The sequence below is a fragment of the Rattus rattus genome, chromosome 7 (assembly GCF_011064425.1).
Source record: "Rattus rattus isolate New Zealand chromosome 7, Rrattus_CSIRO_v1, whole genome shotgun sequence".
Taxonomy (NCBI): Eukaryota; Metazoa; Chordata; class Mammalia; order Rodentia; family Muridae; genus Rattus; species Rattus rattus.
The window spans coordinates 94,562,112-94,577,813 of record NC_046160.1 but is presented as its reverse complement, the minus strand read 5'-3'; the positions used below and the strand labels follow the sequence as shown (position 1 = coordinate 94,577,813).

At 42.7% G+C, this 15,702-nt stretch overlaps 1 protein-coding gene and 2 pseudogenes across 1 annotated transcript; all 3 read left to right on the top strand.

Annotated features, from left to right (window-relative positions):
- Positions 1–6,981: 6,981 nt before the first annotated feature.
- On the top strand, positions 6,982–8,183 carry LOC116906149 (annotated as a pseudogene).
- A 2,152-nt stretch (positions 8,184–10,335) lies between these two features.
- Positions 10,336–11,247, top strand: LOC116905801 (dnaJ homolog subfamily C member 17-like). The gene has a single exon (XM_032908775.1). The coding sequence runs from the start codon at positions 10,336–10,338 to the stop codon at positions 11,245–11,247; it is 912 nt and encodes a 303-aa protein (XP_032764666.1).
- A 2,961-nt stretch (positions 11,248–14,208) lies between these two features.
- On the top strand, positions 14,209–14,693 carry LOC116905802 (annotated as a pseudogene).
- The last annotated feature ends 1,009 nt before the right edge of the window (positions 14,694–15,702 follow it).

The following is a 15,702-nucleotide window of genomic DNA, read 5'->3' as shown; positions in this document are numbered from 1 at the left end:
ACAGTTCCCTGCAACAACCAACTGTGCCTGACAGTATAACCAGAGCTTCTTGCCCTCTCTTATCCTCTCTTACTTCTCTCAATTCCTTCACCATCCCTCCATCCACATGCCCATGCCGGCTGCCTGTCTGCTCCTCTACTCTCATCTCATTAAAGTTCCTCACATGGAACCATGGTGGCTGGGTAAGGTCGAGGTTCAAAAGCCCAACATTGGTGCCAAAATCTGGGATTGAAGCAGGAACCCTAACACTGGTCTTGTTCACTTGGATGTCCTGCGTGAGGATTTTGATTTCCTCTTGCTCACATGGCCTGATGCTCTCACCACCCTGCCACCGACTGAGGGGCAGAGGACAGGCCTTTCCTACTGCATGCCTCTGCTGCCCAAGGCAGCCCACAGCCTGCCCTGGGCTGCCTAGGGCCAGGAACTTGGAGCATCGGTCGCGATGGAAGGAATCATGCACTCCTGCCACGTCGCCGCAATGCCAGACTAGGCCTGGATAGACTGCTTTCTGGCTCAGGAGCACTGGCTTTAAATCTAGACCCGACACAGGTCGGGGCAATTAATCCCTATTCTCACACATGGGTCTATAAACCTTTGCTGTCTTCCCCATTTTGGTGGACATAATTTATACCAAGCAGAAAACAGTATCTCTCTGGCCCCATCCCAGGCCGCTCTCTTCTCCTTAATATTATTGCAGGTTTCCATACTAACGTTGTTTCATTTTCACCAACATTAAGAACATTGAGGGTCGAGGAAAGGGCGGCGCAGATCTTCCTGGTTGCTGCCGCCGCAGAGAGCTCATAAGCAACACCCCATGAGCAAACTTGAGCCTCGGGACCACAGGTAAGACCAACTTTTCTGCTGCAAGCGACCTGCCTGGTGAACTCAAGACACAGGCCCACAGGAACAGCTGAAGACCTGTAGATAGGAAAAACTACACGCCCGAAAGCAGAACACTCTGTCCCCATAACTGGCTGAAAGAAAATAGGAAAACAGGTCTACAGCACTCCTGAAACACAGGCTTATAGGACAGTCTAACCACTGTCAGAAATAGCAGAACAAAGTAACACTAGAGATAATCTGATGGCGAGAGGCAAGCGCAGGAACCCAAGCAACAGAAACCAAGACTACATGGCATCATCGGAGCCCAATTCTCCCACCAAAGCAAACACGGAATATCCAAACACACCAGAAAAGCAAAATCTAGTTTCAAAATCATATTTGATCATGATGCTGGAGGACTTCAAGAAAGACGTGAAGAACTCCCTTAGAGAACAAGTAGAAGCCTACAGAGAGGAATCGCAAAAATACCTAAAAGAATTCCAGGAAAACATAAATAAACAAGTAGAAGCCCATAGAGAGGAGTCACAAAAATCCCTGAAAAAATTCCAGGAAAACACAATCAAACAGTTGAAGGAATTAAAAATGGAAATAGAAGCAATCAAGAAAGAACACATGGAAACAACCCTGGATATAGAAAACCAAAAGAAGAGACAAGGACCTGTAGATACGAGCTTCACCAACAGAATACAAGAGATGGAAGAGAGAATCTCAGGAGCAGAAGATTCCATAGAAATCATCGACTCAACTGTCAAAGATAATGTAAAGCGGAAAAAGCTACTGGTCCAAAACATAAAGGAAATCCAGGACTCAATGAGAAGATCAAGCCTAAGGATAATAGGTATAGAAGAGAGTGAAGACTCCCAGCTCAAAGGACCAGTAAATATCTTCAACAAAATCATAGAAGAAAACTTTCCTAACCTAAAGAAAGAGATACCCATAAGCATACAAGAAGCCTACAGAACTCCAAATAGATTGGACCAGAAAAGAAACTCCTCCCGTCACATAATAGTCAAAACACCAAACGCACAAAATAAAGAATATTAAAAGCAGTAAGGGAAAAAGGTCAAGTAACATATAAAGGCAGACCTATCAGAATCACACCAGACTTTTTGCCAGAAACTATGAAAGCCAGAAGATCCTGGACAGATGTCATACAGACCCTAAGAGAACACAAATGCCAGCCCAGGTTACTGTATCCTGCAAAACTCTCAATTAACATAGATGGAGAAACCAAGATAGTCCATGACAAAAACAAATTTACACAATATTTTTCTACAAATCCAGCACTACAAAGGATAATAAATGGTAAAGCCCAACATAAGGAGGCAAGCTATACCCTAGAAGAAGCAAGAAACTAATCATCTTGGCAACAAAACAAAGAGAAGAAAAGCACACAAACATAACCTCATATCCAAATATGAATATAACAGGAAGCAATAATCACTATTCCTTAATATCTCTCAACATCAATGGCCTCAACTCCCCAATAAAAAGACATAGATTAACAAACTGGATATGCAACGAGGACCCTGCATTCTGCTGCCTACAGGAAACACACCTCAGAGACAAAGACAGACACTACCTCAGAGTGAAAGGCTGGAAAACAACTTTCCAAGCAAATGGTCGGAAGAAGCAAGCTGGAGTAGCCATTCTAATATCAAATAAAATCAATTTTCAACTAAAAGTCATCAAAAAAGATAAGGAAGGACACTTTATATTCATCAAAGGAAAAATCCACCAAGATGAACTCTCAATCCTAAATATCTATGCCCCAAATACAAGGGCACCTACATACGTAAAAGAAACCTTACTAAAGCTCAAAACACACATTGTACCTCACACAATAATAGTAGGAGATTTCAACACCCCACTCTAATCAATGGACAGATCATGGAAACAGAAATTAAACAGAGACGTAGACAGACTAAGAGACGTCATGAGCCAAAGGGACTTAACGGATATTTATAGAACATTCTATCCTAAAGCAAAAGGATATACCTTCTTCTCAGCTCCTCATGGTACTTTCTCCAAAATTGACCATATAATTGGTCAAAAAACGGGCCTCAACAGGTACAGAAAGATAGAAATAATCCCATGCGTATATCGGACCACCACGGCCTAAAGCTGGTCTTCAATAACAATAAGGGAAGAATGCCCACATATACGTGGAAATTGAACAATGCTCTACTCAATGATAACCTGGTCAAGGAAGAAATAAAGAAAGAAATTAAAAACTTTTTAGAATTTAATGAAAATGAAGGTACAACATACCCAAACTTATGGGACACAATGAAAGCTGTGCTAAGAGGAAAACTCATAGCGCTGAGTGCCTGCAGAAAGAAACAGGAAAGAGCATATGTCACCAGCTTGACAACACACCTAAAAGCTCTAGAACAAAAAGAAGCAAATACACCCAGGAGGAGTAGAAGGCAGGAATCAACCAAGTAGAAACAAAAAGGACCATAGAAAGAATCAACAGAACCAAAAGTTGGTTCTTTGAGAAAATCAACAAGATAGATAAACCCTTAGCCAGACTAACGAGAGAACACAGAGAGTGTGTCCAAATTAACAAAATCAGAAATGAAAAGGGAGACATAACTACAGATTCAGAGGAAATTCAAAAAATCATCAGATCTTACTATAAAAGCCTATATTCAACAAAACTTGAAAATCTGCAGGAAATGGACAATTTCCTAGAGAGATACCAGGTACTGAAGTTAAATCAGGAACAGATAAACAACCCCATAACTCCTAAGGATATGGAAGCAGTCATTTAAGGTATCCCAATCAAAAGAGCCCAGGTCCAGACGGGTTTAGTGCAGAATTCTATCAGACCTTCATAGAAGACCTCATACCAATATTATCCAAACTATTCCACAAAATTGAAACAGATGGAGCACTACCGAATTCCTTCTATGAAGCCACAATTACTCTTATACCTAAACCACAAAAGACCCAACAAAGAAAGAGAACTTCAGACCAATTTCCCTTATGAATATCGACACAAAAATACTCAATAAAATTCTGGCAAACCGAATCCAAGAGCACATCAAAACAATCATCCACCATGATCAAGTAGGCTTCATCCCAGGCATGCAGGGATGGTTTAATATACTGAAAAAACCATCAACGTGATCCATTATATAAACAAACTGAAAGAACAAAACCACATGATCATTTCATTAGATGCTGAGAAAGCATTTGACAAAATTCAACACCCCTTCATGATAAAAAAGTCCTGGAAAGAATAGGAATTCAAGGCCCATACCTAAACATAGTAAAAAGCCATACACAGCAAACCAGTTGCTAACATTAAACTAAATGGAGAGAAACTTGAAGCAATCCCACTAAAATCAGGGACTAGACAAGGCTGCCCACTCTCTCCCTACTTATTCAATATAGTTCTTGAAGTTCTAGCCAGAGCAATCAGAGAACAAAAGGAGGTCATGGGGATACAGATCGAAAAAGAAGAAGTCAAAATATCACTATTTGCAGATGATATGATAGTATATTTAAGTGATCCCAAAAGTTCCACCAGAGAACTACTAAAGCTGATAAACAACTTCAGCAAAGTGGCTGGGTATAAAATTAACTCAAATAAATCAGTAGCCTTCCTCTACACAAAAGAGAAACAAGCCGAGAAAGAAATTAGGGAAACGACACCCTTCATAATAGACCCAAATAATATAAAGTACCTCGGTGTGACTTTAACTAAGCAAGTAAAAGATTTGTACAATAAGACCTTCAAGACTCTGAAGAAAGAAATTGAAGAAGACCTCAGAAGATGGAAAGATCTCCCATGCTCATGGATTGGCAGGATTAATATAGTAAAAATGGCCATTTTACCAAAAGCGATCTACAGACTCAATGCAATCCCCATCAAAATACCAATCCAATTCTTCAAAGAGTTAGACAGAACAATTTGCAAATTCATCTGGAATAACAAAAAGCCCAGGATAGCTAAAACTATCCTCAACAATAAAAAAGGACTTCAGGGGAATCACTATCCCTGAACTCAAGCAGTATTACAGAGCAATAGTGATAAAAACTGCATGGTATTGGTACAGAGACAGACAGATAGACCAATGGAACAGAATTGAAGACCCAGAAATGAACCCACACACCTATGGGCACTTGATTTTTGACAAAGGAGCCAAAACCATCCAATGGAAAAAAGATAGCATTTTCAGCAAATGGTGCTGGTTCAACTGGAGGTCACCATGTAGAAGAATGTAGATCGATCCATGCTTATCACCCTGTACAAAGCTTAAGTCCAAGTGGATTAAGGACCTCCACATCAAACCAGATACACTCAAACTAATAGAAGAAAAACTAGGGAAGCATCTGGAACACATGGGCACTGGAAAAAATTTCCTGGACAAAACACCAATGGTTTATGCTCTAAGATCAAGAATTGACAAATGGGATCTCATAAAACTGCAAAGCTTCTGTAAGGCAAAGGACACTGTGGTTAGGACAAAACTGCAACCAACAGATTGGGAAAAGATCTTTATCAATCCTACAACAGATAGAGGCCTTATATCCAAAATATACAAAGAACTCAAGAAGTTAGACCGCGGGGAGACAAGTAACCCTATTAAAAAATGGGGTTCAGAGCTAAACAAAGAATTCACAGCTGAGGAATGCCGAATGGCTGAGAAACACCTAAAGAAATGTTCAACATCTTTAGTCATAAGGGAAATGCAAATCAAAACAACCCTGAGATTTCACCTCACACCAATGGGAATGGCTAAGATCAAAAACTCACGTGACAGCAAATGCTGGCGAGGATGCAGAGAAAGAGGAACACTCCTCCATTGTTGGTGGGATTGCAGACTGGTACAACCATTCTGGAAATCAGTCTGGAGGTTCCTCAGAAAATTGGACATTGAACTGCCTGAGGATCCAGCTATACCTCTCTTGGGCATATACCCAAAAGATGCCCCAACATATAAAAAAAGACACGTGCTCCACTATGTTCATCGCAGCCTTATTTATAATAGCCAGAAGCTGGAAAGAACCCAGATGCCCTTCAACAGAGGAATGGATACAGAAAATGTGGTACATCTACACAATGGAATATTACTCAGCTATCAAAAACAATGACTTTATGAAATTCGTAGGCAAATGGTTGAACTGGAAAATATCATCCTGAGTGAAGTAACCCAATCACAGAAAAACACACATGGTATGCACTCATTGATAAGTGGCTATTAGCCCAAATGCTTGAATTACCCTAGATGCCTAGAACAAATGAAACTCAAGATGGATGATCAAAATGTGAATGCTTCACTCCTTCTTTAAAAGCAGAACAAGAATACCCTTGGCAGGGAATAGAGAGGCAAAGATTAAAACAGACACAGAAGGAACACCCATTCAGAGCCTGCCCCACATGTGGCCCATACATATACAGCCATCCTATTAGACAAGATGGATGAAGCAAAGTAGTACAGGCTGACAGGAGCCGGATGTAGATCACTCCTGAGAGACACAGCCAGAATACAGCAAATACAGAGGCGAATGCCAGCAGCAAACCACTGAACTGAGAACGGGACCCCCGTTGAAGGAATCAGAGAAAGAACTCAAAGAGCCTGAAGGAGCTCGAGACCCCTTATGAACAAAAATGCCAAGCAACCAGATCTTCCAGGGACTAAGCCACTACCTAAAGACTATACATGGACTGACCCTGGACTCTGACCTCATAGGCAGCAATGAATATTCTAGTAAGAGCACCAGTGGAAGGGGAAGCCCTTGGTCCTGCTAAGACTGAACTCCCAGTGAACTAGATTGTTGGGGGGAGGGTGGCAATTGGGGGAGGATGGGGAGGGGAACACCCATAAAGAAAGGGAGGGGGAGGGATTAGGGGGATGTTTGCCCGGAAACCGGGAAAGGGAATAACACTTGAAATGTAAATAAGAAATACTCAAGTTAATAAAAAACAAACAAACAAAAAAGAAAAAAAAACATTGAGGGTCAGAACCTGCAGACATCACCAACAGCCACCCTAGCCAGAAGCTTGGTGCCACCTTGAATCAGCTTCTGCAAACGGCCAGATGATCCTCAGGGTTTGGTGTTGTCCTCACCACTGGTCTGACCAGCTGTGGCCCAGTGCTTTTTTCTGTAGGCATATCAAGAACCATGAGCAGGTTTACTAAGGAAAAGCTTGATTGCTATATCCTCAATGAAGGCTTTACTGCCAAGGACATTCTACACCAAGAAGAAGAAGAAAGAAGGAGGAGGAGGAGGAGGAGGAGGAGGAGGAGGAGGGAGGAGGAGGAGGAGGAGGAGGAGGAGGAGGAGGAGGAGGAGGAGGAGGAGGAGGAGGAGGAGGAGGAGGAAGAGGAGAGAGGGGAGGAGAAGAAGAAGAAGAAGAAGAAGAAGAAGAAGAAGAAGAAGAAGAAGAAGAAGAAGAAGAAGAAGAAGAAGAAGAAGAAGAAGAAGAAGAAGTTTATTCCCCTGAAAATAAAGATGTTTTCTATATTGCAGACCTCAAAGACATTCTAAAGCAGCATCTGACATGGCTAAAAGCTCTTGCCCTGTTACTCCCTTTCACAGACAGGTAGAATGACAGCAGAGCTCTAGCTGGAAATGCTACAGGATTTGACTGTGCAAGCAAGACTGAAATACAATTGGTGTACAGGATTGGGGTGGCTCCAGAGCATTATCTATGCAAATCTTTGTAAAAAAGTGTCTCAAATCAAGTATGCCACCACTAATGGAATCCACATTAGGAATTTTGACAGTGAAATTGAATTGATGCAAGTCACCAGAGCACAGCCAAAGGCAAAGTTGGTTTTGCAGTTGGACATTGACACTTCCAAAGCATTTTGTCCCCTCAATGTTAAATTTGGTGTCACACTCAAAACCAGCAGGCTTCTCATGGAAAAGGCAAAGGAGATAAAGATTGACATCATTGGCCTCAGCTTCCATCCAGGCAGTGGATGTACTGCCCCTGAGACCTTCTTGCAGGCACTGACAGATGCCAGCTGTGTCTTTGCCATGGGCACAAAAGTTGTTGTCAGCATGTGTCTGCTTGATATTGGTGGTGGCTCTCCTCCTGTATCAGAAGATACAACACGTAATTTCGTGCACTACGAAATTTTGAGAACATGGGTGCATACACCATTGCTCCTGCTTCTACTTTCAATGGACTCCAGAGGACAAACATCTATTCTTTACTCTCACCGCCAATGTGGTTACTCATGCAGGAGATACAGAGCCATGGCTTCCCTCCAGAGGTGGATGAGCAGGATGTTGGCATTCTTCCCCTTTCTTGCCTCCAGGAGAGCAGGAAGGACCCTCACCCTACAGCCTGTGCCTCTGCTACTCTCAATGTGTAGATGCCATTCTTGTAGCTCTTTCCTGCCTGTTTAGTTTGAATTCAGGCATTTGGGGGATTATTTGACTGAAATACTGCTGGTTTGGAATCTCTTTGTAAGAGTAGGGTTGGCACCAATGCAGTATAGACAGCTAGGAGATGGAGGTCACACTTAAATGTTTAAAGTTTCCATAGGAACACAGTGTTTTATATGGAATTTTATTTACTTTTCAGACATGATACGATTGAGTGCCCCCCAGCTGCTGAGCAAGCATTTATAGCTCGTGCATTGGCAGAATGCACCAAAAGCTTATGTTGTGACCTGTTGTTGTGAAAATATAAAAAATAAAAATAGTATAAGGTTGTCTTTTATCCTGCTAGGTCCAGGACCGTGGTGCCCCAAGAAATCTGCTAGATATCCTGGGAGAAACACATCCCAACTCTGTGGTGGCCCAGACCAGCCGCCCCACATTCTATTACACTTAAATCTACACCTGAAAGACCACACAACACAATAACCTTTGACCCAATTGGTATGTTATAATTGCCCACCTAAACATACAAAGCCCAGTACCATCCATCCCATAAGAACATTAATAACAACCTGTAAACACACAGAGCAGAATCTTAAAGTCACCTGCCATGGCTTCTCTCCCTCCCTCTCCTTTCTCCTCTCTCTCTCCTTCCCATCCCAGTCTCCACCTCTTCCTTCAAACTTCTCTCCTGCCTATCCTTCCATCTCATCCAATGACAGGCCTCCTTCTCTCCAGTCCCTGCCTCTCACCTGTATTTTACAAATCAATGGAGATAAGGTTCTGGTGAAGTCACCTGAATCCGGAGATCCTGACTGTCACTGAAGAAGTGGAATTAGCATCAAAATAAAGATAGCTCCAGGGCAAAACCACAACAGAGACTCATTTTGAAAATAAAGTATCTTGGAAAAAAACTGAGAGTTAACAATGCATTATTTAGTCTGTCCCTGGGTTTTGTTTGTTTGTTTGTTTGTTTGTTTTTTACTTTCACTTTTTATTTAATGGGCATCTCTTTTAATGCCACAATTGACTCTTTCTAGAATAACTTGTCCCATGGGATTATATGGTATATGGTAACAGGTTTTATATTCTTATAGGCTAGGAATTGTTGCACCTTATTGGATAAGATCTTGTAGTGGCTATTCCTGATTGTTAACTTGATTATATCTGGAATGAACTAAAATCCAGAACTGGAAGGCTCACCTTTGATCCTGATCTTGAGGCTGGGGGATACAAGTTTCTGGCCTGGATCTTGGTATGGAGATCTGCAGGCAAAGTGGCTATGAATCCCAGGAACTTAAGGCAAAGAGATCTCTGAATCAAAGGTCAACTGGAACAAAGCAAGTCCCAGAGGCATGGGAGGTGGTACACACCTTTAATCTGGGACACACCTCCTGCTGGAGACCTACATAAGGACACTGGAAGGAGCAAAGAGTCTGTCTCTTGTTGCCTGCCTGCCTCCTGGGAGGAAGCCATTGCTAGATCCTTGGACTTCCATTCACAGCTGCTGCTGCTGATCGTTGTTGGTGAGTTGGACTACAGACTGTAAGTCATCAATCAATTCTCTTATTGTGTAGAGACTACCAATAAGTTCTGTGACTCTAGAGAAACCTCACTAAGACAATATGTGAGAGCATTTTCACTTTTAATTTGTGCAGGCATCTCCGTAATTGCAGAACATTGAGATCTGCAGGGGCTAGGAACTAGGATAGAGGAAGGGGGCGAGATCACCATGGCAGGGAAGAAGAGCAGACACATACAGGCCTGCCTCAGTCTACTTGCCTAGTCATTGGTTGTTGGCTCTTTGTTGATCAATCAAAAACCATCTGGGGATGAGAATCTTTAGCATTTGGACACTCACATTCCCAGTTTTGGAGGCAGGATTCATTTAAAGCATTAGCATCAACCCCCCAAAACTTAGGACATTGTATTATTTGTCTTGTTAAGAGATGGAAGTTTTGTTCTTTAAACCTTTCCCATAAACATGTCTCTCATGAAAATTTGAGGATTCTAAACCTGTTTCCTATTAGTAATTTGTCAATTTCATCATTTCCTTGAGCCGATGAACCAGGCACCCTGTCTAAGTAAACCAAGTATGGGACTTCTGGGAGTTGTAGATCAATTCAAGTTTAGACTAGAATCATGGTGCTGACCAAAGAGTTCTTACAGATGGATCTCTACAGGCTGCTGGGCGTCAAAGAGAAGGCGACAGACAAAGAGGTGAAGAAGGCTTATCGACAAAAAGCACTCTCCTGCCACCCAGACAAAAATCCAGATAACCCCAGAGCAGCTGAACTCTTCCACCAGCTGTCCCAGGCCTTGGAGGTACTGACTGATGCTGCAGCCAGGGCTGCTTATGACAAGGAGAGGAAAGCCAGGAAGCGGGCCGCAGAGAGGACCCAGAGACTTGACGAGAACAGGAAGAAACTGAAGCTCGACCTGGAGGCCAGGGAGCAGCAGGCCCAGGCCCAGGGTACTGAGGAAGAGGAGGAGAGCAGGAGCACCACCACACTAGAGCAGGAGATTGCTCGATTACAAGAAGAGGGTTCCCGTCAGTTGGAAGAGCAGCAAAGGCTGATCCAGGAGCAGACCCGCCAGGACCGAGAACAGAGGCTGAGAGGAAGAGCAGAAAATAGAGAAGGCAAAAGAACCCCCAAAGTAAAGCTTAAGTGGACGTGCAAGAAGGAGGACGAGTCCCAAGGGGGCTACTCCAGAGATGTCCTCCTGAGGCTTTTACATAAGTATGGGGAGGTTCTCAACTTGGTAGTTTCCGGAAGGAAGCCAGGCAATGTCATAGTGGAGATTGCAACTGTCAGAGCTGCGGAGCTGGCCATCAGAAATGAAGTGGGCCTGGCTGACAACCCTCTGAAGGTTTCCTGGTTGGAGGGACAGCCCCAGGGCACGGTGGACCCCAGTCCCCCAGGACTGACGAAGGGCTCAGTGTCCTCAGAAAGGGACTATGAGGGTCTGGTCATGATGCGCATGCGCCAGGCCGCTGAACGACAGCAGCTGATGGCCCAGATGCAGCAGGAAGATGAGGGGCGGCCCACGTAGCCCGGATTTCACCCTTCCCACTCCACACCCTTTTCTGAGTCATCACCAATAAACTCTTTAAAAAAACAAAAACAAACGAACAAACAAACAAAAAGAAAACCAAATATGTATAATATGTAATGGATAATTTCTAATTCTCATGGCCTGTTGCATTTGAATAAAGAAAGTTAATTCAGATTTATCAGGGACAAATTCAGCAGTCTCTATAGGCATTCAATGAATCAGTAATTACGTTAAGAGGTTCAGGATATTCCAATACCATAAGGATAGCATACAATTCTGACTTCTGAATTGATGTGGACTTTTGACCACCATGCTTATTTTATCTGATTTACAACACGCCATCCCCATCTTGTTTACATCAGTATAAAAAGTTAGCACTGAATGTGAGGTCTCCCTCTGCTCTTGGTCCTGCACAAGCACAGTGCAGCTGGAAGCCTCTGTAAATGTATCCAACATGGCGTTGTATCAGAAAACTAAGTTATCCACAAACCTGCTGCGCATGAAGTTCATGCAGAGGGGCCTGGAAGATTAAGAAGATGTTTTTAAGGCCCCAAGACTAAAATGGACGCCTCTGATGCAGTGGATGCTGTGAGAACAGCATGGTCTGAACTCACCCTCCTGTCCTCGATACTGGTTAAAAGACTGTCCCTTCTAAGGGATGCCTAGGGTTGGAAATGTGCTGTTCTTGAGACAGAAGGATGATGCACGTTCTACATCCTTTTGACGGCATTCAGGGCTTCACATATGTGGGTACACGCCGCTCCCTAGACTTTTGGCCTGATTCTGTGTGAATATACACACAGACAGGGCACACACCTACACCTGCTCTCAGTTACTCTCCAGGAATGAGGATTGGAGACTAATTCTTGCCTTGGTTTTAATGCCCTTACATTTATATTTTACTTTTTGAATCATGTCAAGCCAATTCATTCGTTTTGGATATCAATATTTGAGAACTTTTCAGAAATGATTGACCCGGAACAGACATGGCTCTCCAGCCCAGAGTATCTGCATGCTCTTAGGTCTTCTTCGGGAATAGAAATGTGGGGTTTATGTACTTTAAACAGTCATCTGGATCATTTTTCTAATGTTCTATAATAAATGTGTCATATAAAAAAGTTGATACCTCTGGAATCGGTAGTCCTTCCTTACATATAATTATGGTAATGATAGAAAGCAATGGATTCTTCAAAATGCTTCAAAATCTAGCATTTCTATCAGTTGCCAGGTGAGCTCACTGTCAGGAATAGCATCAGTAGCAGGCACATGCTGCAGAGACGCTGGGAAGGATGCATGCGTTTCTGCAGGCCTAAGAATATCTTGTGGGAGTGCACTCACACATCACCCTTTTGTGCCTGTGCTACCTCCTGCTCTTCCCAGCCCCTTGTCTCCCTGAGGCATTTTGGGCACCTGGTAGTGAAAGCATGGGGAGCAGGGCAGGGCGGCATTATTTAGTCTGTCCCCGTTTGTGTTTTTTTTTTTTCCCTCTCCTTTTTTTTAAATGGGCTTCTCTTTAATGGTACAATTGGCTCTTTCTAGAACTTCTTGTCCCATGGGATTCTATGGTATATGGTAACAGGTTTTATGTTATTATATGCTAGGAATTGTTGCACCTTATTGGATAAGATCTTGTAGTGGCTATTCCTGATTGTTAACTTGATTATATCTGGAATGAACTAAAATCCAGAACTGGAAGGCTCACCTTTGATCCTGATCTTGAGGCTGGGGGATACAAGTTTCTGGCCTGGATCTTGGTATGGAGATCTGCAGGCAACGTGGCTATGAATCCCAGGAACTTAAGGCAAAGAGATCTCTGAGTCCATGGTCGACTGGGACAAAGCAAGTCCCAGAGGCATGGGAGGTGGTACACACCTTTAATCTGGGACACACCTCCTGCTGGAGACCTACATAAGGACACTGGAAGGAGCAAAGAGTCTGTCTCTTGTTGCCTGCCTGCCTCCTGGGAGGAAGCCATTGCTAGATCCTTGGACTTCCATTCACAGCTGCTGCTGGTGATCATTCTTGGGGAGCTGTACTACAGAACGTAAGTCCTCAACCTAATCCTATGTAGACACTACTGATAAGTTCTGTGACCCTAGAGAAACCTGACTAAGGCAGTATGTGAGATCATTTTAACTTTTAATTTGTGCAGGCAACTCCATCTTTGCAGATCTTTGAGATCTTCAGGGGCTAGGAACTAGGATAGAGGAAGGGGGCGAGATCACCATTGCTGGGAAGAAGAGCAGACACATACAGGCCTGCCTCAGTCTACCTGCCTTGTCATTGGCTGTTGGCTCTTTGTTGATCAATCAAAAACCTTTTGGGGATGAGGATCTTTAGCATTTGGACTCTCACATTCCCAATGAGGGGAAGGATTGATTCATTTAAAGCATTAGCACCAATCACCCAAAATGTAGGACATAGCATTATATTTGTCTTGTTAAGGTTTTAGAAATTTTGTCTTTAAATCTTTGCCATTAACGTGTTTCTCAGGAAAATTTGAGGCTTCTAAACCCATTCCCTAATAGTGTTTTGTCAATTTCATCATTTCCTTGAGTGAATGAACCAGGCAAACCTGTATAACACCACCAAATATGTATAAGATGTAATTAATAATTTGTAATTCTGATGACCTGTTGCATTTGAATAAACAAGGTTAATTTAGACTCATCAGGTACAAATTCAGCAGTCTCTATAGGCAAAATAACTCTGCATACAAGGCATCAGTAATTATGTTAAGAGGTTCAGGATATTCCAATACCATAAGGATAGCATACAATTCTGACTTCTGAATTGATGTGGACTTTTGACCACCATGCTTATTTTATCTGACTTACAACCTGCCATCCCCATCTTGTTTACATCAGTATAAAAAGTTGGTACTGAACGAGACATCTCACTCGGCTCTTGACCATGCACAAGCGCGGTACAGAGGAAGCCTCTGCAAATGTATCCAACATGGCGTCGGAGCAGAAGACTAAGTTATCCACAAACCTGCTGCGCATGAAGTTCATGCAGAGGGGCCTGGACTCGGAAAACCAGAAACAGCTAGAAGAGGAGGAACGGAAGATGATCAGGGATGAGCACTGGTACCTGGATTCGCCGGAGTTGAAGGAGAAGGAGAGCTTCATCATAGAAGAGCAGAGCTTCTCCCTGTGTGAAGGTCTTCTCTACGGAAGGATGTCATTCAGAGGCTTTAATCCTGAAGTTGAGAAGTTAATGCTTCGAGTGAATTCCAAGAACAGAGCGGCGGCGGCAGAAGAGTAGGAGACGTGGAGGCTGACGTGTCGGAGGAAGAAATGGCAAGAAGATATGAGAGTTTGGTAGGAACAATTGGGAAAATGTTTTCCAAGAAAAGGGACCGAGTCAATGACAAAGAAGATGAAAATGGAAATATAAAAGCCATTAAAACTAAGAAGATATTCTTAAAGCCCCAAGACTAAAATGGACGCTCTGATCCGGTGGATGCTATGAGAACAGCGTAGTCTGAGCTCACCCTCCTGTCCTCTATACTGGTAAAAGACTGTCCCTTCTAAGATACAAATAGGTTTGGATAAGTGGTGCTCTTGAGACGGATGGATACTGGATGTTATACATCCATTGCACAGCATTTGGGGCTTCACATATGTGGGCACAGGCCACTCCCTAGAATTTTGGCCTGATTCTGTGTGAATATACACACAGACAGGGCACATACCTACACATGCTCTCTAGTTATTGTACAAGAATGACTACTGTATTATTGCCTTGGTTTAACTGCCCTTACATTTATATTTTATTTTTTGAATCATGTCAAGCCAATTCATTCTCTTTGGATTTCAATATTTGAGAACTTTTCAGAAATGATTGATCAAGAATGGACATGGCTCTCCAGTCCAGAGTATTTGCATGCTCTTAGGTCTTCTTCATGTATAGAAGTGTGGGTTTATGTATTTTAAACAGTCATCTGGATCATTTTTCTAATGTTCTATAAAAAACATGGTTCATATAATAAAATGTTGGTACCTCTTCAATTGGTACTCCCTCTTACCTTACATAAAGAATCCAACTGGTTCTTTTAATAAGTAGTATACATTTGCTTTTTGAATATTTGTTTAACTTCACCCAAGTAGTTACAAGCTTTTGGCGATCCTCACTGATCCCCCATGATGAGATGATTTCAGCATCTGTAAGAGATGCTAGAATTCCAGCCAGTCAGTTCCTGAATTGACAGTCTTATTCTACCTTTGATTATTGAGAAGTCTTTTCTATTTTTTACTTGGAGGTAAGAACATTCATTCAATAATACTATTTTCCCTTCTACAGGCAGTGAAGACCTTTAGACCCGAGGGGAAGAATAGGGTTTAATTGCCTGGCCCAGTGCTGGGGGCAGATTTAGAGCCGGTTCTCCTTTGTCAGAGAGCAGTCTATCCAGACCCGGCCTGACATTAAACTGTCTCAAACAGAGAGAGA